This window comes from Syzygium oleosum, unplaced genomic scaffold (assembly GCF_021117445.2).
Source record: "Syzygium oleosum isolate NSW1041296 unplaced genomic scaffold, Sole_v2.1 Sole_v2.34, whole genome shotgun sequence".
NCBI classification, from domain to species: domain Eukaryota; kingdom Viridiplantae; phylum Streptophyta; class Magnoliopsida; order Myrtales; family Myrtaceae; genus Syzygium; species Syzygium oleosum.
In genome coordinates, this window is record NW_026607518.1 from 2,178,948 (window position 1) to 2,204,850 (window position 25,903).

At 42.8% G+C, this 25,903-nt stretch overlaps 1 protein-coding gene across 1 annotated transcript in view; it reads right to left on the bottom strand.

The window, feature by feature from the left end:
• The window catches only part of LOC115665646 (protein TIC 62, chloroplastic), a 39,272-nt gene that overhangs the window by 10,684 nt on the left and 2,685 nt on the right, over positions 1 to 25,903 (bottom strand). The window contains exons 9-11 of the mRNA XM_056305070.1: positions 24,942 to 25,085; positions 23,721 to 23,854; positions 23,329 to 23,403 (exon numbers count right to left, since the gene is read on the bottom strand). Coding sequence (XP_056161045.1) covers positions 23,329 to 23,403; positions 23,721 to 23,854; positions 24,942 to 25,085 — 353 coding nt within the window. The remainder of the gene's footprint in view (positions 1 to 23,328; positions 23,404 to 23,720; positions 23,855 to 24,941; positions 25,086 to 25,903) is intronic.

Genomic DNA, 25,903 nt, shown 5'->3' on the forward strand with positions numbered 1-25,903 from the left:
CAAGACGGTTCAGTTATTTGCGGATCAATTTGCGGATTGTTTGGGACCTGTAAAGTAAGCATGTATGCATGTATGCATGATATGCATGATGTGAATAACTTACAGTGATTCGGATTGCATCGAAAATGGTTCTCGGGCCTCGGATTTCATTCAAGGAAAATACTTTTTCACCGAATCGGCGTTTACAGGCTTTGGCAACTCTTGGCCATCCATTTCTACAAGAATTAAAGCACCCCCAGGTAGAACCTTTCTAACGACATACGGACCGTCATAATTTGGAGCGAACTTCCCACCTAATTCGGGTGTGATGGACAACACTTTCCTTAGTACGAGATCTTCGGTTTTAAAATGTCGAGGCCGGACTTTACGATTGAAAGACTTGGCAACTCGCTTTTGGTAACATTGACCATGGCATAAAGCCTTTAGTCTATTCTCATCGATCAAGTTCAACTGATCATATCTCTGTTGAGTCCATTCTTCCTCAGAGAGCTCAGCTTGTGAGAGTATCCTTAATGAAGGAATTTCAACCTCCACAGGCAAAACTGCTTCCATACCATAAACGAGCGAGAAAGGAGTCGCCCCTGTCAAAGTGCGGATCGAAGTTCGATACACCATCAATGCATAAGGTAGACGTTCATGCCAGTCTCGGTAATTGTCGGCAGTCTTCGACAAGATCTTCTTTATGTTTTTATTGGCTGCCTCTACAGCCCCATTCATTTGTGGACGGTAAGGTGAGGAGTTCAAGTGACGAATATGAAACTCGTTAAGTAAGCCATCTACAACCTTGTTGTTCAGATTTGAGCCATTGTCAGTGATGATCACCTCCGGGACTCCATAATGAGCGATGATGTCACGGCGAATAAACTTGGCCACATTCTTGGCGGTGACATTAGCATATGAGTTCGCCTCGATCCACTTGGTGAAGTAATCGATGGCTACCAAGATGAAGCGATGTCCATTGGAAGCCTTAGGATTAATTGGCCCAATCATATCGATCCCCCACATTGAGAAGGGATATGATTGGGCCATGGCTCGGACATTTGATGCAATTCATTTGGCGGTACATTGATTTTATCTGTATAGATTTGGCACCGATGACAATAACGAACATGCCGAATACAGTCAGCCTCCATAGCCATCCAGAAGTAACCTAGTCTCATGATTTTTCTGGCCAAAAGATGACCGTTCATGTGCGGACCGCATTCTCCTTCATGAATTTCCTTCATCAACTGATTAGCTTCTCTGGCATCGACGCATTTCAACAAAATTGAGTCAAAGGATCTTTTGTAAAGAGCGTTGCCACTAATGAAGAATTTTGACGCTAGCTTCCTTATGTATTTCTGATCTGTTAGTTCACTTCCAGGAGGATATTCACCCCTTTGAAGATAGTTCATGATGTCGTGATACCACGGCTTCTCATCAGGTTCATCTGCGATCGCCGAACAGTAAGCGGGACGTGTCAGTATTTCGATTTTCAGTGGCTCAATGTCTAACCCTTCCATGACTTGCAACATTGATGATAACGTGGCCAGGGCGTCGGCAAACTGATTCTGCGATCGGGGTAAATACTCAAAGGAAATCTCATCAAATTCCTTTATTAACTCCTCAAGGAATTCGTGGTAAGGAATCAATTCGGAGTCACGGGTTCGCCATTGGCCTCTGTACGAAGAATGATGAGGCGGAATCGCCGTAAACCCGCAGCCTTCCTAACTTTCATGTCGACGGCCAATTGCAATCCCGGTATGCAAGCCTCGTATTCTGAGATATTGTTGGTACAAGGGAATACCAACTTGGTGGCCACAGGGTGATGTTGACTCGTCGGGGAGATAAGAACTGCTCCAGGTCCCAGAACCCAGCCCGGGTTAACGGCACCATCGAAGTACATAGTCCACTTATCGTCCACTATCTCGAAATGCGCTCTTCTATAGGATCGATCGATCATGGTCTTCCGACCTTTCGAAGTTTTCTGTCAACATGTCAGCTATAGCTCTTCCCTTGATGGATTTCTGCGTCATGCTGTGGACATCGAATTCGGACACTAGAACTTGCCACTTTGCTAACTTTCCGACCAACGCAGGTTTTTCCAGCAAATATTTGATGGGATCATTCTCAGTTACGAGTAGGATCCGATGATGGAGTGTGTATTGGCGTAAGCGGTGTAATACCCACACCAAAGCCGCACATGTTTTTTCAACTCCGGGGTAATTTATTTCGGATGAAGTAAACTTCTTACTGAGATAGTATACCGCACATTCTTTGTCATCGCTTGGTCTCTTCTGAGCTAGCAAGGCCCCCAACGACTCATCATGAATAGTCAGGTAGAGTATTAACGGCACTCTAGGGACGGGTGGCACCAGGACCGGCGAATGAGAAAGATATTGTTTTATTTTCTCAAATGCCCCTTGACAATCAGTATCCCACTTAACTTTGGCATTTTTCTTCAAGAGCTTGAAAAAAGGTTTAGCCGTCTCAGACAATTGAGAAATGAATCTCGCCACATAGTTGAGTCTCCCTAGCAAACTCCGAATCTCTTTGACAGTTGAAGGAGGCTTCAAATCACAAATGGCCTTAACCTTTGACGGGTCAATTTCAATGCCTCGACTACTGACCATGAACCCCAATAGTTTCCCAGAGTTTGCCCCAAACATACATTTGGCGGGGTTAAGTCTTAGCTTGAACCTTCGAAGTCGGTCAAACAACTTCCGCAACACCTCGATGTGGTCTTCTCCATGTTTGGATTTGGCAATCATATCGTCTACGTAGACCTCCACCTCCTTATGCATCATATCGTGGAACAGCGTGACCATTGCTCTTTGGTACGTTGCACCGGCATTCTTCAAGCCAAAAGGCATTACCTTGTAACAAAAGGTCCCCCAAGGGGTAATGAAGGAGGTCTTACTTTTATCTTCTTCTTTCATCCGAATTTGATTATAGCCAGAAAATCCATCCATAAAAGAAAATAGCTCAAATCCCGCGGTGCTGTCGACCAACACATCGATGTGAGGCAGCGGGAAGTCATCCTTCGGACTTGCTCGATTCAGATCGCGATAGTCAATACAAACCCTGACCCGACCATCCTTCTTCATAACGGGGACTACATTGGCGATCCAGTCAGAATAGTGCGACACTTCTATGAAGCCCACTTTCAACAACTTCATGACTTCTTCTTCGATCTTCTTGGATAATTCGGGCTTTGTTCTTCTGAGCCTTTGTTTCTTCGGCGGGATACTCGGATCAGTTGGTAGAGCGTGCTCTACAATTTCTCTATCTAACCCCGGCATATCCGCATATGATCACGCGAACACATCTTGGTATTCTTTTAAAAGGTCAACCATCCTTCTAATCTTGATTTTAGAAAGGCCAGCTCCAATCTTGATTTCTCTAACATTCTCCGAATCGCCCAGATTTATTGTAATTGTAGGCTCTGCGGTCAATGGCTTAGACTCTTCATGCCGAGTCCAATCTTGTTCGATGGTTTTCCAATCACAGTCATCCTTGTCATCCTCGGTCCCAGAGGAATTTTCGTCGAGCAAATCCGACTCACATATACCCCTATCATGATCATGTGAAATGTTATGCCTGAGATGCCACAAAGAAGGTTAGTGATTAAATTGGCAAATGTTATTGCAACTAATGATATGCATGCGTTTTGAAATCATTTTGAAAGAGTTTTTGAAAATGATGGATCCGTCCTCATATCCTTGGACGTCCCTATTTGCAAATGATTTTGGAAATCAGGAAGCGTGCGGAAGTCCAGGCCTCAAAGCATCATCATCAGTCTGGTTTGGGTACTTCCACACGTTCTTAATAAAACATGACTATGATTTCATTAATAAGATAGGGCCGTTTACATGACTCGAGGTCCTGGACCGACGGCTCGCAGTCCAGGACTTTGATTACAAGGAGAAACAACACCTAGACCTAAATGAACTTCCCATGGAAAGGATGAACACGGACACAAACTAGACTAAACGGGAAAGAAAAGCAGCATCCCTACTCAAAAAGGTTGGCGGTGGCAATAGAAGGCTCGGCCTCTTCATTTTTTGTGATGGTACAAATGCACTCCCCCTCGAAAAGATCGACGAGACTAAGAATGGCCTCCTCTTCTGTAGCAGCTTAGGTGGCCCGGAAGATTTCCTTCGGCTACGCGAGAAGTAGGCCCTTCTGACCTTCCCCTAATCCAAATAAACTTCCTCGACCTCCGCAACTTCCCTGATTAGCTAGGCCTCCGTAATCACCATGGTCTTTGTTGCTTGCCTGGCCGCTATAATTAGTATGGCCACCACGACCACCACGGCCTCCCTGTTGACCTGCGCCACTTGGAGACCCGGAGGGGTTCTTTGATACCTTGTCCATATAATCCCAGGCCGGTTCCGGGGACATGACCATTTTCGAGCAATACCTTGCTCGACATGAGCGACGGCTTAACCATGTCTAGGTCTCGCATGATGGTCCCAACGGGCACATGGACCATCGAGACCAACTCCAGAGTTTGATAACTCGATTCAGCCTTGTCCTCGGGTTCTACATATGGGATTGCCGTGTCGTGAAAAACCTTAAAAGTCAGTTTCCCCGTGAACAGTTACCAGCTTCCCGTCCACAATGAATTTAACCTTTTGGTGTAGGCTCGAGGGTACAGCTCCGGCGGTATGTATCCACGGTCGTCCCAGTAAAAAATTGAAGGCACTAGGAATATCTAGGACTTGGAAGCTGACTAGGAAAAGGGAGTTGGACCAATCAGTAGTTCAAGCTCAACCTCACCAATTACTTCCTTTTTCATACCGTCAAAAGCACGAACGGTAGATTTGGATACTAGCATTTTTTCTTCATTTACCCCCAGACGACGAAGGGTAGCAAGTGGACAAATATTTAATGCCGATCCATTGTCAATCAATACTCTTGCCACCATCCTATCACGACACTTTACCGAGATAAGTAGCGCCTTGGTATGGTTGCGACCTTCAACGGGGAAGTCTTCATCGGCAAATGAGATTTGATCTTTCAATAAAATGGACCCTACGAACTCCTCTAGCTGACTATCATCGATATCTTCTGGCACATGCACTTCATTAAGGACTTTCAGTAGTGCATTTTTGTGCTTCTCGGATGTTTTAAAAAGATCCAAAAGAGAGATCTGGGCAGGCATCTTTCTCAATTGGTTCACGACATTAAATTCGCTCGTTTTGACAATTGCCAGGAACTGCTTCGCCTCCTCGTCCGAGACGGCTTTCTTCTCGACTACCCCAGCAGGTGCATAGCAACGGCCTGAACGTGTGATGGCGTCAATCTCGTCCGTCTTATAACTCCAAGGGACTGCCTTGGGGTTGTAACTTGGGGTTTTCTCTATTATCAAGTCCTCTTCATCCTCAGGCGGGAGCTCAATCACGATTGGCTCCATGACACCATCACCGATCTCTAGGGTAGCGAACTCCCTGGCCATAAGGTCGACGACTAGATGCTCGACATCTCCCTCGTCCGGCATCCATAAATCCTCCTCGACAGATAAATCAATTACCACAGGGGTAATCGTGCCAACCATTTCTTCGTTAGGCTCGAGCGGGTCGTCCATACCTCCCCACCCATCGGGAACGACATCCTTGGGATCGATGAAGAAACTAGGTGGTGGTGAATACTTCACAAGATAGTCCAATTTGCCGCTAGGCTGACCCAGTGTGTCAACCACTTCCCCTTTCTTACGAGCGAGTTTTATGAACTCACGATGCACACTGCTAACTTGAAGCCCAAGGTCAGCACGCGAGTTCTCTTCTTCACCGGCGGTTACGATTAGACTCTCCGACACACCCTCGTCGGTCGGCTCATTAGTTTCTACACGCTCAGCGGGCGTGTCCTTTGACTTCTCCTCAGCCGTGATGGTCGTCACATTACCTTCCTTCATACTATATATTACCCCCATGTCCACCATCCGAGCGATACATTTCAACTTTTCTCCCATCGGAATATCCTCCCCATCCTCGAAGTGTCCAGCTGACACTAGTATTTTATAGAGTCTGTGAACATCCACATTAAATGTGTGCTTACTCTCGCCGCCCTTCTCAATAACCACGTTGACATTCTCAGCATGATTAGGCAACGGGTTTTGTTGAACATTAGGGGTCGGATCCTTAAAGGATAAAATGCCTTTGTCGAGCAGATTCTGAATCTTGATCTTAAGAGTGAAGCAGTTGTCCACATCATGACCTTTTTCGCCTCTATGGAACTCACAGGACTTTGACAAATCGAATCCGGGGAATCTTGGAGGATTATCCCGAGGCACTTCTTTAGCTATCATTCCCCTTCTCAACAGCATGGGCAACAACTTGGATAGTGGCCTAGGCAGGGGAGTAAATTGCCTCGGTGCTCTCCTTTTAAATTCAGGATTCTGATATGCCCTCTCTCGAAACACAGAGGGGCCTTGAGAGGATGAGGCAAGGGGCTTCGTCGTGACTGGCGCTTGTACATACGCAATCTCCACATCCTTTTCTTTTCTATTCGGGACCTTCCGACTAGTCCCTTCGTTCAATCTACCATCATGCATGGCCCCTCTATCCTCTCTCAGACATCTACCGGTGAGAGAAGGTCAAGCATCCAGAACCCACCAACTTTAAATAGAAATCATTAGGCAAGGCTTTGAGGAAAAGATCCAGTAGCTCCTTTTCACTGAGCGGGGGTCGAACTTGAGCGGCGAGAGTACGCCATCTTTGAGCGAAGGCTCTGAAGGATTCACTTCTTCTCTTTTCAGTTCGAGTCAACACTTCGCGTGTGGGGGCTATCTCGGTATTGTACTTGTATTGCAGGACGAATGCCTCAGCTAACTCCTCCCACTTCTCGAACTTCTCGGGCTCCGACAACACGTACCATTGCAATGCAGGCCCTGTCAGACTCTCTTGGAAAGTCTGAATCATTAATGGGACATTCTGGGCATACCTCGCCATCCTGTTCAAATAGTACTTCAAGTGGATCTTTGGATCTCCAGTTCCATCATACTTAGTGAAATCAGGAATCTTGAACTTCTCAGGAAAGCTCATCTGTGCATATCGAGACAAATCCTCGATCATATGCTCTTCGTATCCTCGTAGCGCACGGAGTTTCTCTTCTATCTTCGCGAACCTTTTGTTGTGTTCTTCCTCCAAACAGGCGGTGACGGCTTCCGAAATGGGGTCTAGTTCAACCACTACGGGTGTAGAACCCAATGCCTCCTCAGTAACATTCCTTCTTGCGGGTCCTTCTACGGGCTCGGGAATAGCTTGAGGTGGGACTTGACCAGCATTCGGCGCTGCTAACGCGGTCCTCATATCATTAGCGAATTGAGTGAGCTGAGCCGCAAGATCATTGATCTTGTCATCGAGAGCAGCGAAACGGGCGTTTTGCTCTTCAATATTCATTTGCGTGGCCCTTGATCGTGTCCGAATTGGCAATTGCCTCGAAGCCGTAGTTTCGGCACCTGTTTTTTTTTAATAAAATAAAACAAAAAGAATGAAATTAGTACGCGGTGAAGTGACAACACGAAAGTTGCATACCTTTTAATTTTATATTTTCTTACGATGAAACTGAGATAAGAAACTTTTTGCACAAGTTGCATCTCATGTAAACGGTTTCTTATAAAAATTTCACTGTAAGAAATCATACAATTAAAGGGAGTAACACATAGTGATTGATTAAAATGCTCATGTCATGTTCCATTCAACCTACAAAAGAGGGAATTTCACTAATTACATCAAAATTTGTGAAAGGAGATCCCTATACATCCGCTAAATAGTAAAAAGCATACCTAGACATTTGCCCTAAAAGTTCATGAAAAGAAAAAGCAGTATACATCAATTCCAAGATAATTAAAAGAACACCCTAAAAGAAACTAATAGAACATGACTAGTCTTGAATATAGGGCCTCTTCATAGCATGTTGCGGACGCGCTTGTAAGCTTTTACGCCAATGTTACGCCTCAACCGGGGCTTCGTCCCTTTCTCTTATGATCCGCCCCATTTGAGTCTCCTTGGGGGTTGCAATCACGGGGAATTTTGGGATAGTGACGGCGAGCTCAGGCTCGACACGTCGCGCTATGTATTCCTTCGATGCATGGTGCTCCTTCATGGATCCTTCTAAGTCGGTGGCTCGCTCCACATCCTTCGGTTGGCAGCGGTAAAGTAAATCGATGATTCGTTTCACCTCGTTCTTCAATTCCTCGAGTTGGTCTCCCTTGATAACCCCATTGCGAAAATCGAAACGAAATAAACCCGACTTTAGAGGAGGAGGGGTTTCTTGAAGCACATAGAATTGACGGGCGACTCTTAAAGGATAATAAGAAGTCGATCCCGTCAAACCTAAGAGTGGAATTGGGTCACTATGGCCGCTTGTAAGGCATGCTTTAGGAAAATGAACCCAAAGGGCTTGCCAAAGAACTTGTTTAGGTGTAAGATTCTCGAGGAAGTCTACCCAATTACGAAAGGTCCAAGGACGAAGGAATTTTTCTATCTCTTTGAATTGGGTAAGGGGATTTATGTCCTTACTAACATGAGGAATGGCTAAGTTTCCACCGAATTGTTTCAAGTGAGACACAAACCAGACTTGGAGAATACCTAAAGGGGCTCTAAGGGCTACACGCTTGTCCTTCTTGAAACGATTGAGAGAGATGAACATTTCGGCAAGGATCATGTTGGTAAACCCTTTGAGGACGAGGATCCCATCGATAACATGGATGACAGTGGGATCCATTGTTTTTTGAGTGAAGGGAAAGATGACAAACCCGAAGAAGGCTAATAGGAAGACCTTAGCGGATTCGGCTCTAGGACTCGAAAGGAAGCTATGGAATCGTTGTTCAAGGAAAGCTAGTGGGAGACCCTTGGAGTTTCTATTGAGGAGTGTCCTAATTTCGGGCGGCGGGACCCCTAGAATTTGACTCAAACGAGGGACTGGATCCACGCCTAAAGAAGGATCGACGACACTAAGGAAAGGGACATCGCCTATGATGATTTGAATTTCCTCCAAAGTCGGGGTTAATTTGTGACGATCAAACACAAAGGTTGAGGTTTCGGGGTTCCAAAAGTGGGCCAAGGCCTTGATCAATGTCACTTGGGGTTCTATATGTAAGAGAGAAAGGAGGTGGCCGACCTTCTTTTCCACGTAGTTCTTCTTGCTTGGGTCGAGAGCATCCCACATGTCCAACAACACTCGCTTTGGGATCGGGAGGATCCGAAGTTCATCGAGGCCCATGATATCTAAGCCTAGGGGCATTTAAATCAATCACTATTTATTACGAAGTAAATTTAAATTCGCATGAAAAAAAAGGGTTGCGATTATTGAACGCGAAGGAGGTACAAACCTTTACCCAAAAATGGTGGATATGTCAAACACAAAAACAAATCGCATGCCGACTCGTGAAGCTCACTAGAGGTGGGAGTTCTAAAGGCTAAAGGTCCCCATCCCAAATAGATCAAAAGAGTTTTTCCCATTCCGCACTTACGTCGGACAGTCCTCTTTATCACTATTTGAAAATGGGCGGAACCAAAAGGGGATAACCATGGGTCCTTCCCCGCACGGTTTCCACACTTTTGGCACCTCCTATGGATTTCCTAAGGCGATCGGGGTTTTAGATCGCGGTTTGTGTGTGCAAGGTGTAGTGCTAAATCAGGTAAAAGCATGCACAACAGTTGATATCAAAACAACACTTCAATTTTCATTCACATATACGTACACCCTTTACACCAACCTGCAAAACAAACATGTCAACAATCAATTCACCCCTTATAACTCCTAACCTACAAAACCATTTAACACAATGTTAGTGGACTTACCTTAGCCTTCACGAAGCGCTGTCACAAGACCACGTTAGTTAACAAACAATCAAGTTATATTAGGCCTAAGTCCTCAAGTCCCCAGCGGAGTCGCCAAACTGTCGCGGCCTCCCTAAACCGGCCCCGCCGCCTAAGGGGTTAGGCTAATGGATTACTAAGTTAAACCTAGCTCGAGCTCTCCCAAGCTCATACCAATTCGCGACTTAAGTTAAAGTTATTAACATGGAAATCAATTTCACCTAGGAGTCGCCACTAATCAGTTTTTGGTGGGTCGATTAGACACCCAAGCAAAGCAGGGGAGAAATGCTTTACTTCTACGAACCAGAGATTCAATGGGTATGGGGACTTGATTACACTAATTGACCAACTAGTGCCCTTTCGGTACCTAATCTTGCTCATTTCACCACCTAACGTGTTCACACTAACTGGGAGTTTAAAAAGTTCATTCCTAACCAAGCTAAGGGAAGCAACAATCACTACATGAACCTAACATGCATAATCAACCACATGCGAGTTTAAATTAAACATGCAATTCAAAGCGTGCGAATCAAGCGAGGAGCAATCAAACATACGCTAATCACACAAAAAGGGAGAGAAAAGCAATTCTGAAACCCAATTTCCAATTTTTGGATTTTCGAAATTTTTCTATTTTTTTTTTTAATTTTCGTTTTTTATTTAAAATAATAATAATTCCCTAAATCGGCCTATGCTCGGTTTACGTGAACATGAAACAACTCAGAATATGAATATTACGAGAACCGGGCTCAAATCAACCGTTTCAAGATCGAAACTTGGTTTGGGCATTTCGTCGAGCATTTGGTGTGCATTAAAATGCCCCAAATGGCTTCCTCGAGCCATATTCGTGGCCTTCAATCTTACTCCGTGTGTAATATCAAGTGGAACCAAAGTATCAAGGTTATATTATCACATGCAAAGAACAAGATTAGCTACAAATCACAACCTAAAACGCACGAGAACCAAGTTGGAAACGGCCTCCAATATGTGGGTTCGGGCTGCTTTTGCAAATTTGGGTTTAAACCCAGGTCAAGCAAACCTGTTGCATGCCCAGGTTTAAGCCCCGACACTCATCACGTGCAAGATCTATGGGAAACATCACTTCATCTGAGAGAATATACGTAACATCTACTTTTAAATGAAACAAACATCATGGAGAATGATCAAGCGAACACGTCGAAACAACCCCCCCAAGAAGCATACATGCATGGTTCATAATGACTAGCCATGAATCAATGTGGGTTAGCTTGGCTTTTGACTCAAGTTGCAAGCGATCTCATGGTTCACACGGGGCTTCAAAGACCAAACCAAGTGGATCTCAGCCTAATTTGTACACCCATATAACATTCATCAAGCTCACGAAGGTAGAAAACGCATGCAAAGAGGAGTAGCAAGTCAAACATTTAGGGCTCATGAAGGAGCTCTAACACTTAGAAAAATTCCAGCCTCAGAAATCAGTACTCTGGGCTGGTTTTCTCTTGATTTTTTCATAACTAAAACATATTCAAAATTGAACAAAAATACATGTAGGATACTCACCTTGCTTCCTAGTTTCTCTTTGAAGTATCCCTTGGCCGAGGGAACCAAAAACCTGTCTTCCAAGGGCGCGGGGAACTAGGCTTCTTCAAATTGGAAAATGAGATCTGCAAAGAAGGAACTGACAACGAAGGTTTTTGTTGGTCTCCAAAACCAGAATCAACGACCTCCTTTTCTGACTAATTTGACACTAAACCAAACTAGATGTATTCTAGTTTAATTTTCAAGTCACAGGTATCCTCATATATTCCTCATGTCTCTCAAAAACTCCCACTTTCCCTCACCAGTAACCGTCTGACTTCAACACTTAGAAGATTTCTGGGTTTCTCTCTTGACCCGAGAATGGGCTGCTTTTCGAGGGGATTTTGGGTGGCTTCCCGACATCCATTTGGGGCGTGCGACCTATGGTTGGAAAGCCCTTTGAATGTAGTTCCACTCTCTAGTTGAAAATTTTGGCTAATTTTGGCTCGAAGTTCACGAAAATCTCACTTTCCTCTCCAAAAGTCAGTCTGGAACTTTTCTGGGTTTATGTTTTTTTTGAGTTGCGTCTGAGGGTGAGTTTTTGGAACGACCGTGAACCCCCTTCCTCTTGTCTCGTCCCTTTATTTTTATCCCCCCAAAAGAACGTGCTTCAGAGATCCTATCCATCAAATCCAACCCGATTTTTAGCCCGTGATTGCCCACTTACCAAGCCTGCAAACTGAGTCTCTTCACCAACTTTTTGACTCCAAAATCATCATAATTTGCAGCTGTTGAGTGAGCAGGTTTGACTGAGATTATCACGTGTCTTTAGCAGCTTATCCCTGGCAAATTTTTGTCCATTTGCACTCCTAATGATGGTCTCACACCTCGGCCAGAGTTCACGCTGATCGGCTGGCTGAGTAGGATATGGTGGGGCCACAAATTCGGCTACTCAGCAGCCTCGAATTGAGACCAAATCGTGGATCGGTTTTTGGAAGCTAATTTAAGTGCTTTAATCCATTCATTTGGTCGGAATTTTTGATCAGTTTGAAAGTTGAAGTATATTAGTTTAAGATGATAATCAGAATTTGCAATTTTCCATGCCCAAGTTTGCAGGAAAGTCCCTCAAAATTAGCCACTTTCTTGTCCGAGAATGCCCGATTTAAGCCAATTTAGTCCTTTTGGCTTGATCTGATCAATTTTACCTTGCCCGTTTTCAATTTCAAGCTTGATTAGGGGTAAAAATGATGATTTAAGGGCTTGGGGGCAAATTTTACAAATTTTGCGATTTGGTCCCCCAACTTTTGGAAATTGTATTTTGGCCCCAACTTGCTGGTTCATTTGCAATTTGATCCCTCAGGTCTCGGTTAGCTACACTCGAATCCTTGGCCCTTGCTCTTCCGTTTTTTTTTTTTTTTTATAGAATAATTCCAAAATATTTTTGTGGAAAAACAAGCTCCAATTTTTTTGAAAATGATTTTTGGGCAAAAAATTTAGGTGTCAACATGCCTTAGTGGTGGAATCAGCAGTTATGCTCTGTTTGGAACTCTTCCAACTAACTGCGCCACCATTAAGTGTAAAGACAAACCCAGATGTAGACTTATAATCATTAGGATCCGATTGAAATCGGAATCAGTATAAGCTTCAACTTTAAACTCTCCTTCTCCATAAACCAAGAATAAATCCTTAGTCCTTCGCAAGTACTTAAGGATATTCTTGACTGCCATCCAGTGCTCTTCCCCTGGATCAGACTGATATCTGCTAGTAATGCTTACAGCATGTGCAATATCAGGTCTCGTACATAGCATAGCATATTATATGCTTCTAATAGCAGATGCGTAAGGTATCTTTGCCATCCGCTCTCTTTCTTCAGGAGTGTTGGGACACATCTCCTTGGAAAGATGGATTCCATGCCTAAAAGGCAATAATCCTCTTTTGAAACATTGCATGTTAAAACGTGTTAACACTTTGTTTATGTACGTAGAATGTGAGAGGCCAATCAATCATCTCGATCTATCTCTATAGATCTTGATACCTAAAATATAGGCTGCCTCTCCTAAATCTTTCATGGAGAATTTCTGTGACAAGAATAGTTTGATTGATGATATCATCGGTACATCGTTCCCGATCAAAAGTATATCATCGACGTATAAAACTAGAAATGCAATTGCACTCCCACTGACCTTCTTGTATACACAAGGTTCATCCGGGTTTTTGACGAAACCAAACGATTTGACTGCTTCATCAAAACGGATGTTCCAACTTCTAGAGGCTTGTTTGAGTCCATAAATGGATCTCTTAAGCTTACACACCTTCCGACGTTCACCATTGGATTCAAAACGCCGTGGTTGTTCCATATAGATGTCCTCCTCAAGAAAACCATTTAGAAAAGCCGTTTTGACATCCATTTGGAATATCTCATAATCTAGGTGTGCAGCTATAGCCAACATAATCCGAATGGATTTTAGCATGGCTACAGGTCAGAAAGTTTCGTCATAATCGATTCCTTCTTTTTGACGATATCCTTTCGCCACCAACCGTGCTTTGTAAGTTCCAACTTGACCCTCAGCATTCATCTTCCTCTTAAAAATCCATTTACAGCCAATTGGTACAATACCATCAGGCAGGTCAACTAAGGTCCAAACTTCGTTGGAATACATTGAATCCATTTCAGATTTCGTGGCTTCTAGCCATTTACCAGAATCGATGTCCGACATCATCTCTTCATAGGTGTTTGGATCACCAGGTTGATCACCATCATTCACAATGAATAATGGTTCAATATGTTCAACCAAGTGTCTATAACGAGTAGGTGGACGAGAGGTTCTCGCACTCCTCCTAAGAGGTTGTGTATCAGAAGCTCCCACTGAATCAGAGATCGGTGTTTGAACTTGGTTATTTGGTACTTCATTGTTCTCTTCTTGTAAGACTATTTTCCGCCTAGCTCCACCTTCCTGGACGAACTGATTCTCCAGAAAAGAAGCATGCCTGCTGACCGAAATTCTTAGGTCAGAGTGAAAATAGAAATAGTATCCAAAAGACTCCTTTGGATATCCAATGAAGCGACCTTGTTCAGATCTAGCCTCCAATTTTTCCATTTTCAGCTTCTTGACGAAAGCTGGACAACCCCAAATCTTAATATGATTAAGACTTGGTTTCCTACTATGCCATATCTCATAAGGCGTAGTTGGAACAGATTTGGATGGCACTCTGTTCAGTACATATGTCTCGAGGGCATATCCCCAAAGAGATATAGGCAAATCGGTGTAACTCATCATAGATCGCACCATATCTAATAAAGTGCAATTTCTTCTTTCAGATACACCATTGTGTTCTGGAGTTCCAGAAGGTGTCCACTGTGATACAATGCCATTATCCTTAAGATAGTCCAGGAATTCAGTACTAAGGTATTCACCTCCTCGATCAGATCGAAGAGCCTTAATACATTTTCCTGTTTGTTTCTCAACTTCAGCCCTGAATTCCTTGAACTTTTCAAAAGATTCGGATTTATACTTCATTAAGTACAAATACCCATCCCGTGACTGATCATCGGTGAATGTAATGAAGTAAGAATAACCACCTCTAGCATTTTCATTTATTGGTCCACATACATCTGTATGTATCAATCCCAGTATGTCAGCAGCTCGCGCACTATGTCCCACAAAGGGCGCTTTGGTCATTTTTCCTAGAAGACATGCCTCACAAGCCGAGTATGGCTCAAACATTGATGGATCAATATACCCATCATTACTCAACTTGTTGATTCTATCTTCTCTAATATGACCTAATCGAATATGCCAAACATACTTTGGGTTTGGACTATCTCTAGGGCGTTTATTAGTTATGGCATTTATATCATTATTTTGTTGCTTATTGGCATTGGTAATCGCATTACCGGACATTGTAATGGTATAAAGATTATTGGTTAATAAGCCAGAACCAACACATCTCCTATTATGATAAATAGAACATACATCATCAGCAAAAGAAAATTCATAATTCTCTTTACTCAAACGAGGTATAGAGATGATGTTCCTAACAGCATTCTCATAATGCAAGCAATTTTTCAATACCAATACATGTCCAGAAAGCAAACATAAACGAAAAGTCCCTACAGCTAACGCAGCAACTCTTGCTCCATTTGCAAATGTTAGGATAATTTCATTTCGCCCCAGCATCCTGCTTATTTCCAGATTCTACAAAGACATACAAATATGTGAGGTTGCAGCAGAATCTAGAACCCATAAGTTGGATTCAACACTAACGATAAGATTAGTTTCAATAAGCATAGACACCATACCTTCGCAAGGTTGGTCCTTAGGCTTGACCTTCAAGCTCGCGAGGTACTTCCTGCAATTCCTCCTCCAGTGCCCTTTGACATCACAGTAGTGACAATTCCCTTTTTCAATCTTGGACTTTGATTGCACAGCATGTTTCATAGGCCTCTTCCATTTCTTTTTCTTCAAAACAGTCTTACTCTTTGAAGAAGAAGCCTTAGCCATAGCCACCACATTGGGCCTCGTGTTGTGTATTTCCTTCTCATAAACTACCAACATGCTATGTAACTCAGCAAGAGTTTTCTCCATCTTATGCATGTGGAAGTTTTGGACAAAGCCAGAGAAGGAATCGGGCAGAGATTGGAGCATCAAATCCACAGCTAACTCATTATCCATAACAAGATTGAGCCTAGCCAACTCTTCGATGTGTCATATCATTTTCAAAGCATGATCATTAACCGATGATCCTTTAGCCATTCTCATACGGTACAATGCTTTAGATATCTCATATCTAGAGGTTCGATCATTCTCATCAAAATATTCTTTTAAGTGCAAGATGATCGACATAGCATCTTCGATAGTTTCATACTTTTTCTGCAATTCATTGTTCATTGAAGCAAGCATGTATGACCTAACTTTTAGGTCATCATCACGCCACTTATCATAAGCAACGCGCTCCTCTTGGGTCCCACCCTCAGGAAAGGAGTTTGGCATCTTTTGATCAACCACATACCCGATTTTCTCCGAATTGAGAACAATTCTCAAATTCCTCACCCAGTCAGTGAAATTGGGTCCAGTCAAACAATTCTTGTCAAGTATAGAAGCGAGTGGGTCTGTGGTCACCATTTTCAGAGTAATAATATATCTGTGCAGAAAATAAATTGTTAGCCGTTATCTTTCAAAATAACCATTTCATTTTGGCCTTTAAATGAAATAGTGCCTCCCACTAAATTTTTCGAATCCCATACTCCTTAAAATGGGAAAACGGTAATCTTTGTTGGGTAAAGATTACTAGTGGGGATTGGAGTCCCACTAGCCCATAGCCCGCCTCACCTGACAGTTATTGGTGTTCTATGAACTTAGTGAGTGAACCAACTTGTTCAACGCATCATATGCGAGTCCCAATCATAACTTCGGCCTCTAGACCATGAAAGTCTCACCTGACAGTTATTGACATCATGATCATAGTTAAGTCTAACCCATCATCTCATGCAAGTATTGAAAACACAAACGATCCCCTCACCTGACAGTTATTGGAAATCGTTCGGCTTCAACCCCACAACATCATATGCATAATGGAGTGATCCAATATTATAAATGGCAATTGACCCCTATGTATCCATAGCTGGTCAATCAACCACTATAATGTTGGACCAAACCACGACGATGGAAGGCCACGAGTCCGAAACCCGTTTCGACTTAATATAATTAATAAGGAGATTTGGGTCGTTATTAATGGTCTCACTTTGCACATTAATCGGCTTCACATGTATAACAACTGAATAAATAAATAGATATTAAATGCATAAATATCTATCCTACGTGGTGATCATGGAATTATGGCTCAATGGGTCTCTAGCCAATGAGCCCCATTTAGCCATTTTAATGTTTTAATAATAGAGACATGCTCTTCACTTTTTCTTGGATCCTTGAACTTTTCACGGACCGGGCCCATAGAGCTCTCCCGCTTAATGGCTCCTCCTCGTGTAATGTTTACATCAACAATTGATAATACTAAACTATACTAAAAAATACATTACATGGAAAATAAAAAGAAGGACGCAGCCTCCATTTAATAATTACAACCCCAAAAATACCTATAATCATCATACATTCATCCATACATCAATCATATTGATTAGGGGTTTTTCCATGATCACCACCCTTCCTCGCGAGCCATAAATTCTAAATTTAAAGATTTGGAAGGCACAAATAAAATTCTGCACTGAATCAAATTCATGGCCGAGCAACGTAAGCCACGTTAAGAAATCAAAGCCGGTGAAACAAATTTCACGTGAATGATTCCAAGTGACGGTAGCGTTGTCGCCTCTAGATTCATAGTTGCGAATCATTTTGCAAAAGACAAAAGCAAAAGAAAACAAGCTACGGATTTTTTATTCAAAATTGATTTAGTTCCAATTTTTGCTCAGTTGATCAAATTTATCATATAAATTAGTCAACTTCTATAGGCCACTTAAGAGTAAGCAATTCTCTCAACAAAGTAAATTGGCCATTGGATCGCAAAAATATATATGAACCAAAATCAATTAAACGCACGAGAACGCCTAAGGATTGGCTCTGATACCACTGTTGGTTTTCTACGGAACATGCATAGTTAAAAAATATAAACGCAGCGGAAAGATATAACTACACAAGTATCTCCAAAGGCGTTGTTCGTGCGTTTCAATCAAAAATCGGAAGACCATAGGGGGTTAATCGGATTACCTCTTGTAATGTGCCCAAAACGATTTCGGTTTGGATGTTCTGCAATTCGAGCCCTACAACCATCGGACCTCTAGTTCAGACACACCACCAATCGCACGACGAACGGAAGGAAGAACTTGCGGATAATCACTAATAGAATTGTGCTAGCAATCTTGTGGCGACAATTCTCTGCACTCTTGATATTTCAGTCACGACATCAAAAGAGAGAAAAAACTATTTTTAACTCTCACGCACATACATTGCACTCTTTCTTCTCTGTATTTTTTTATATCAGCAACTGTTACTGATACCATTCTATTTGTGCGATCAGCAACAGTTACTGATCGCATGAATACTCACCACACAATCAGCAACCGTCGCTGATCGTGTGTGCATATAGCACACGACCAGCAACGGTTGCCGGTCGTGGATGATGCCCACGGTCAGCAACAGTCGCTGACCGTGGGTGATGCACACGGTCAACTGCTGACCGTGTGCATGCACCACCATCATCATCATTTTCATTTTTTTTTATTTTAAATTAAAACACACACGATCAGCAAGGAGCTGATCGTGTGCTGTACACGGTCAACATTTTGTTGACCGTGTACATTTTTAATTAATTTAATTTTATAAAATTAAGAGTGCAAGATCATATGGCACATTAACATGTGTCCACTTTAGGTTTGCGTGTGCATCATATGCACGCACGCTCATGACTGAAATAAAATAAAATTAAATCACATTTAATTTAATCTCAATCTGACTAATCGATTGCTATAATTGCAAACATATTTGCAATATTGCATCTTCCGTACAACGTCATCCTAAATTGGTTATGGTGTGTGACATTCCTAGGTTCATCACTGAACTGGTAATAGGACTTGCACTAACACGTTAGTACTCTCAAGAAAATTGATTGTCCCGATTAACCTCTAGATCCTACAAGCCATGATTGACATCTAGCAATATGTCATGGCTACCCAGACAGTGTGAATATTTTAAGAACATAATGAACCCGTCAGCTTTGGGTACAGTGTAATTCAATCCCTCTACCTTACTATGTCCCGATCGAACAAAGACCATGGAATATTTGTCAAGTCATCAATTCGATCATATGCACAAATCTAATTGACATGCATTTTATATGAGACATGAACAGTTCATTCTCGGTTACAACCCCGGCCGAGGATTTTAATGCAATGTCAAGATTAGATTGCATATGTAACAGCCCGAATTTCGACGTAATTCCGGGATCAATAAAATTGACAATATTTCGCATTTCATTTTAGTAAGTCTCGCCCAGAGCTGATCACTCTCGGGATACTAACCAATGGGGTATGGCTAACTAGGAAACGGTACGTGGACTAGGGACTCGATAGTGAACGGGACACCGATCTCGAGATACGATGAGTGAATATTTTGGGCCAACGTGGGCCGATCTTAGGAAAGGTGATGGATTTGGTTTGGCCAAGGCCAACGAGGTACAATCGGATCGCAGGTGATTCTGCAAGACCGAAAGTGCACGTGGCCAACCAGTCCTGAACCTGAACCGAACGATCGTGATCTTTGGAACTAATGATAATTTCTCATTCTCTCAATGATCGGGACCGTCGTAATTCGAATAACCCTAGGTCGATACGCGTATGTCCTAAACAGCCGCCCGTTAGCCAGAGACCTGAAATTGAAACTCGAGCGAGTTTTGATCACGAAATTGGGCCCGAATTTCGATGTCGATTTTCGAAGGCTTAAGAGACTATTTTTGGGAATCTGACGTCATATTACGCTGACCACACACGTTTGGAATTAGTACGAGTAAAAAGTGGAATTTCGGTCCGGGGGTGAAAAATTACGGTTTTGCCCCTGTGGGCACCGAGGCTGGATTCGGAGGCCGTTTGAGGTTATTTTTCGCGGCCAAGGTTATTTTGGGGTGGCCACGCACATTTAGAGTGGTTTTGGCCAAAAATTGGAATTTCGATAAAAATTGGAAAAATAATATTATTTTATTCCCGAAACTTTGCAGTCAATTTTAGAGGACTTAAAAAGTGAATTTCGCGATTCCGACGCCATATTATGTTGGCCACGCACATATGGAACGTGTATGTGCGAAAATTGGAATTTTGACCCGGGACCAAAAAATTACCAAAATGCCCTTGGACCCATTTTTGGTAATTCCGAATTTTGGATTTAATTAGGGGACTAACCAAGGTGAGTTAGGACTAAACCAGGTCTGGTCAGCTTGGGTTAAGGATCAATGATCATTTCACCCCTAAATTATTGGATTAGATTGAATCCTAACCCTTGGATCAAGGGCAAAATTGTCCAATAGCCCTAGATCTTGACACTTGGATTCCACCAAGGCAGTGTTGACTCAGTTTGACCAGACTATATATCTCTCTCTCTCTCTCTCGTGAAGCTCATTCCAGCCATTTCCCCCGAAAACTTCTTCCTTTTCCTCTGTTTTACGTTCCGCCGTGACCCATTCTATCCATACGTGCATTGTTCACGAAATGCACGCCCGGAGCCGCCCCGCCGAGCCAAGACCACCAGCGTGACCTACTCCCGCCTCTGTCCAGCCCTTTCTCTCTCCCTTTCCCTCTCTTTCTCTCTCTTTTTCTCTCCCAGTAAAGCACCGCTGCCGCGTCCGAGCCTCGCCGGAGCTTCGCCGGAGCTCTGATCGCCGTTCCGTCGCCACCCAACCGTCCAGCCCGCCCGTACGTCGCCGTCCAGACCTGTCCGTATGGTGTCCGTACAGTACTGTTCATCGCGTCCGTACGGATCACTGTTCACGCCGGACCGTACGGCCGCCGTGCCGTCACCGCCACTTCGCCGGCCACCGTTTTCCTCCCGTCCGTACAAGTCCTTACAGCGTGAACAGTACACTGTGAACAGTGCGCGTGAACAGTGCGCGCGGGGAATTCGCCGCCAGTTTCACTGTTCATCAATGATCGGCCGCCGTTCCCCGTCGCCGTGGTCCTGAAATTAAGTTAGTAAAATTCCTAAACCCGGATTAGGACTGTTAGTGCGTTTTTCTGGACTGGTTTAGGTATTATCGGTACAATTTGGACTGGCTTAGATAGTATCAGTGTGTATTTCAGACTGGGTTGAGGACGGATTGGTAGAAATTATAATTTGGAAATTTAGTGGATTAATGAGAATTATTTGGGGAGATTAATTGGATTAAATGACCAATTTAGGAGCCCGTTGGAAAATTACCGGGTATGTCCGGGTTGACTGATTGTACGTCAATTGTGCTTAATTGTGATTGATTTCGTACTGCTATGTCATATGTGGTGTGGCTGATTTTATGGAGTGCGATTGGCCATTGTTTGGTTTACAATGATTTACTGGTTTGTGAATCGCACGTTAGGCCACACGGTATTAATTGGGCTAATTAAGCACGTGTTGTGACATTGAGTGTCTGAATTATAGTGGTGCTCGTGGTGCATTGCATTGCATAACATGGACACGCATTGCGTATGCCAAGAGTGAGGCATGTGATGAACTTGCGCGAGAATGCGTGTCTGCCATGAGCATGTGATCACCTAAAATACCCTGAAGCGTTATACGCTGGGTTCAGATAATAATGAGTTGTGTGATCACCTAAGGACCTTTGGGTCATGACCTTCGGGTCGATACCGTCCTCATGCACTTTGAAGCAGGATGATGCCCGGTACGTCCGGAAGGCGACCATCCTCATGCACTTTGAAGCAGGCTCTGGTTCGCAAGGAGAACAGTGTTGCGCCTCATGCACTTTGAAGCAGGCTAGAGACACTGGGCCAGATCGGTTGCTGCGCCTCATGCACTTTGAAGCAGGCTAGACGCACCGGGCCGTGAATGTTGTTGACTCGAGTCGTAATAAATAATAATAAATTGGGCGATTGCCAGTGTGCCAGTGTGGGCCAGTGGGCCGGGAAATACACGTGACATGTCGACGACATTTGCATGCATGAACATGCATGGACTGGCATGCGAGTGTGTGAGCCTCGGTGCATGAGCATGTGATTGGCGTACGTGTGATAATATGTGCCACGTACGTGTCGTGATTATTATATATTGAACTGCCTAACCTGCAGGGTCGGAGGATTATTTGATTGTTGTTGCACTATGGTTTCACATATTTATTTTCCGGTCAGGAGATTGCATGCTAGCCTAGCCTAGGATTAGGGGTTGAACTCACTGAGATTCGTCTCACGGTTGTGTAAACCGAAACATTTCAGACCCCCAGCCGTAGGATGCCGAGGAGAGCGCCTCTTTTTGGTATACCGCAATTCATCCAGCGGTCATCTAGTGTGCACCCTTGTGGGGATGGACCTGCAGCCATGGTCGAGGAAGCTGAGGAGCCCGAAGTGATATACGCTGACCCCTTTTTACTGAGTGGCTGCTGATTGTGTGTTTTCTCGGCCGCTGTATAAATGAATTTTGTAAAAAGTTTCCTATGGTAATACTAGTATACATATTTTCAGAGGTGCTGTTTACTTAATGTACTACCTTGGTCTCGTGTGTTTTATTGTCAGGGTGTATATATATATTTATATACGTGCTTCTGCATGTGTTTGATCTCTGATTGGGCGTTGGGTCGGCGATGCTTCCTGGGAGCATCGCACCAAAATCGACCGTGACGGGATGTTGCGTTCCAATGGGGTACGGGGCGTGACAGCATAGGACATCATTATTGTACCTTGTGTATAACAAGGAAACATATTCCATTTTGCGCACACGTGTAACTTCGTATGTGAATGAACTATGGCCATCAAGTACAGAGACGGATCAACGAACCAGCAATATGTGCACCTGTGAACCATAGCCATCCAACACACAAGTCAACACTGTGCCTCAGGTCTAAGGATTATTTACACAAGACCAGAGCATGAACGATTAGGCATTGACCACGCTAAAAGCTTCCATGTTGCTAATCGTTTTATGCGTGTCACGTTCAGTGAACTTGTCTGATACAAACACCTGTGTTCTAGCTCGGGCATCACAATACCCAATGACTCGTGACTCGTCATTTCCTTAAATATCCAATACTTAATGGTGAAGCTAAGAACACACCGGTCTTAATAGGATTATTGATATCCACTCAATGATCCATCGACCGAGAACAATTTAAAGATTCAGTCTAACTGTGAACCTGTCACACATATTCTTAACGTCTCAAGAATAGGTCCGGTCACAACTGATCTTATAGAATCATTCATATATTTAAATAATTGGACAAATGAATAAATATGTCATTGCCATTAAATAAATAATGAAATTGAAAATACAACTTAAATCCCTAACATGTAACTATTACATGATGACTTTAGGGCATACATCTAACAACGGTATCTGGATTTACTTTTTGATTACTGGGTGGAGTTGGAGTCGGGGAAGTAGGTGGTTTCAGATCATCGTAACTGCAGCGAAAATCAAAACAAGAAAAGAGTTACATAAATACTTCTCTTGCAGTTATGTAAATAAAGAGTGTGGGAACATGATAGGTATGCACTTGCTCTGTAAACAGGAATATGATGCTGGAAGTAAAATCTATTATTTTGAATTTTTCATTTTCTTCATATTTGAAATGGCAAGAGCCTAGCTTGCACAAACGTGCATGAGTCTGTGGGTACGGGTGGGTGTGTGTGGGGTGTGTGTCTGTGTGTGCGTGGGTGTGTGCATGGGCATGTGCGCGTGCGCACGCGTGAGAGAGATGCAGCCATATGGAATGACATACGTGGGATAAGGAGAGAGTGGCCTAGTTGCAACTGCTTTGCCTGTGGAAATTTCCTCAACAACTGGGATGTTTGGAGGCACCGGTGTGGTTACATTAGAAGGTGCAGGAGAAGTATAATCAGAAGCATCAGGTTCCTGCCAAAAATTTCTGAAAAATTCAGCGTGGACTTATAAAAGCACAGTGAACTAAATTAGATTTTTCACCTCTAAAAGATCGATGAAAAATCTCATTTCGCACTTCTAAAAGTGCAGTGAGTTAAATCAGATGAACTTTATATGCAGAACTAGACGTTAAAGTGTGAACTGGAGTTCCTGAAGAGTTTGCTACATTTTAAAAAAATAAGAATTACTCATCCTTCAAATCTAAATTTCTAGTTCAGCTACATAGTTACTGCACAAAAAGGACATTAATTAACAATTAAAATACAAAGATGTGTCTTCATAGGAGATTTAAATGAATGGAAGCTTTCGTATGATGCACAACCGAATCTAATCCACTAAGCATGAAGAAGAAAAGGACAAGTCACTTCATGACTATCCAGATATATGCTTGACAGAAATTTTGAGCACATTTTGTTAGCTTATAATTTTCAAAAAAATAGTTGTTCAACATGGTATCGTAGCTTCAGGTGAAGGGTTTGAATTTTGTACTCCCTCTTGTTGTCATTAAGTCTGTTATGCTTGTTTGTCCTCGGGCGACTATTTGATGGCTACAATTTATGTTATCGTATAAGATAGCTTAAACACCAAAGGAAGTACTCAGACATATTTGAGCCTGATAGACAATGCTAATATATTTCGCCATACCTCAAACTTTTGGGAGCAACGGTTGATCAACAATGACTAATTTCTAACTAGGAGGATTTGACTGTGTCAAAAAGCATGCTTAACCAAGAACAGTTTTTGCAGAATTAGCGCTTATAACATCAGCTTCAGAGTTTTTCAAAGTCTGAAGACTAAGAAATCACCATTAGCAAGGAAACAAAATTTATAGACATGTCTTGCTTAACCATGACAAATGTAAACCTCGCTCTCATTACTGCAAGCATGTTAGATATGCCTTTCGCTACCTTTCAGTGCCACAACATGCCAAGACAAACAAAAACACTCTAAAGGAGAAATGAAATTCTGGATTTCCTCTCGTGAATAATTGCAAAAGGCTTTTTAATAATATTAACAGAAAGTTCAAGCATAGCAGGTTATATATGGAAGAAAGATATACCTGTGGTTCTTGGCATTGAGATGGTATCCTAGCAAGAAGCTCTTCCATGGGAGTCAGTGGAGCAGTCGTTTCGGCAATTACTTCCACCACTTTACAGTATGAAAGGCCACGGTTTTTGGCCATGACTGCCATGAGTTCTGCCACCTGAAATAGTAAATCAGAAATGCCTTTCCGATCATTGGCATATTTGCCTTTCCTATCATTGGTGGATTCTCTTATCACCGCATCACTTTGGCTACGTTAAAAATGCGTGACACTATCCCTGACAACATTTTCCACCACAAGTGCTGAGAGGGTGGAAATCTTTTTCATTCGAAAGAGAGAATAAATTTGTGCAATATTGATTCAGAATGCAGACTGAAACACTAGCAAAAACAGTAAAAGTGACTCCTCAACATTTTTAACAAGTGCAAGACCTCATACAGATACTATTAATTCAGACAGATCTGCCAAGCAGTGTGGAGTATGAGTTGAAATGATAAAACAAACCTGATACACCTAAAAGGCGAGATGAAAGAAATTAAAACAGAACATACAATGTGCGCAACATTGTCCTGTGAGGCTGCGACTGCCAATAAGCCTAAATCTCGTGCAAAAACAAAAAATGAAGGCTTATACCACTAAGTGGGATTGGCTATATGAATCTTAAATCTCGTGCAAAGATGCAAAAATTATATCCAGAATGTTGCTTGGCCTATCTGCTTCATTCACTCGGACCAAAAGCAAATAGAATAGATCTCCCAGAAAGGTGCTCTGTATATTTCACAACACAAGAAAACCCAATATACCAAAAGTCCATACAAGAAAAGTGCTCTGTATATTTGGCAAATAATATCTTTACTGTCTTTAAAGTTATATACCTTCTGTTTTCTCCCCTTCAGTAAAAAAGAAATGTCTTCAGTTTATTGATAGCAAGAAAATCTATAACTGCTCGCTGACTTATGCATATGCAAATAAACTTG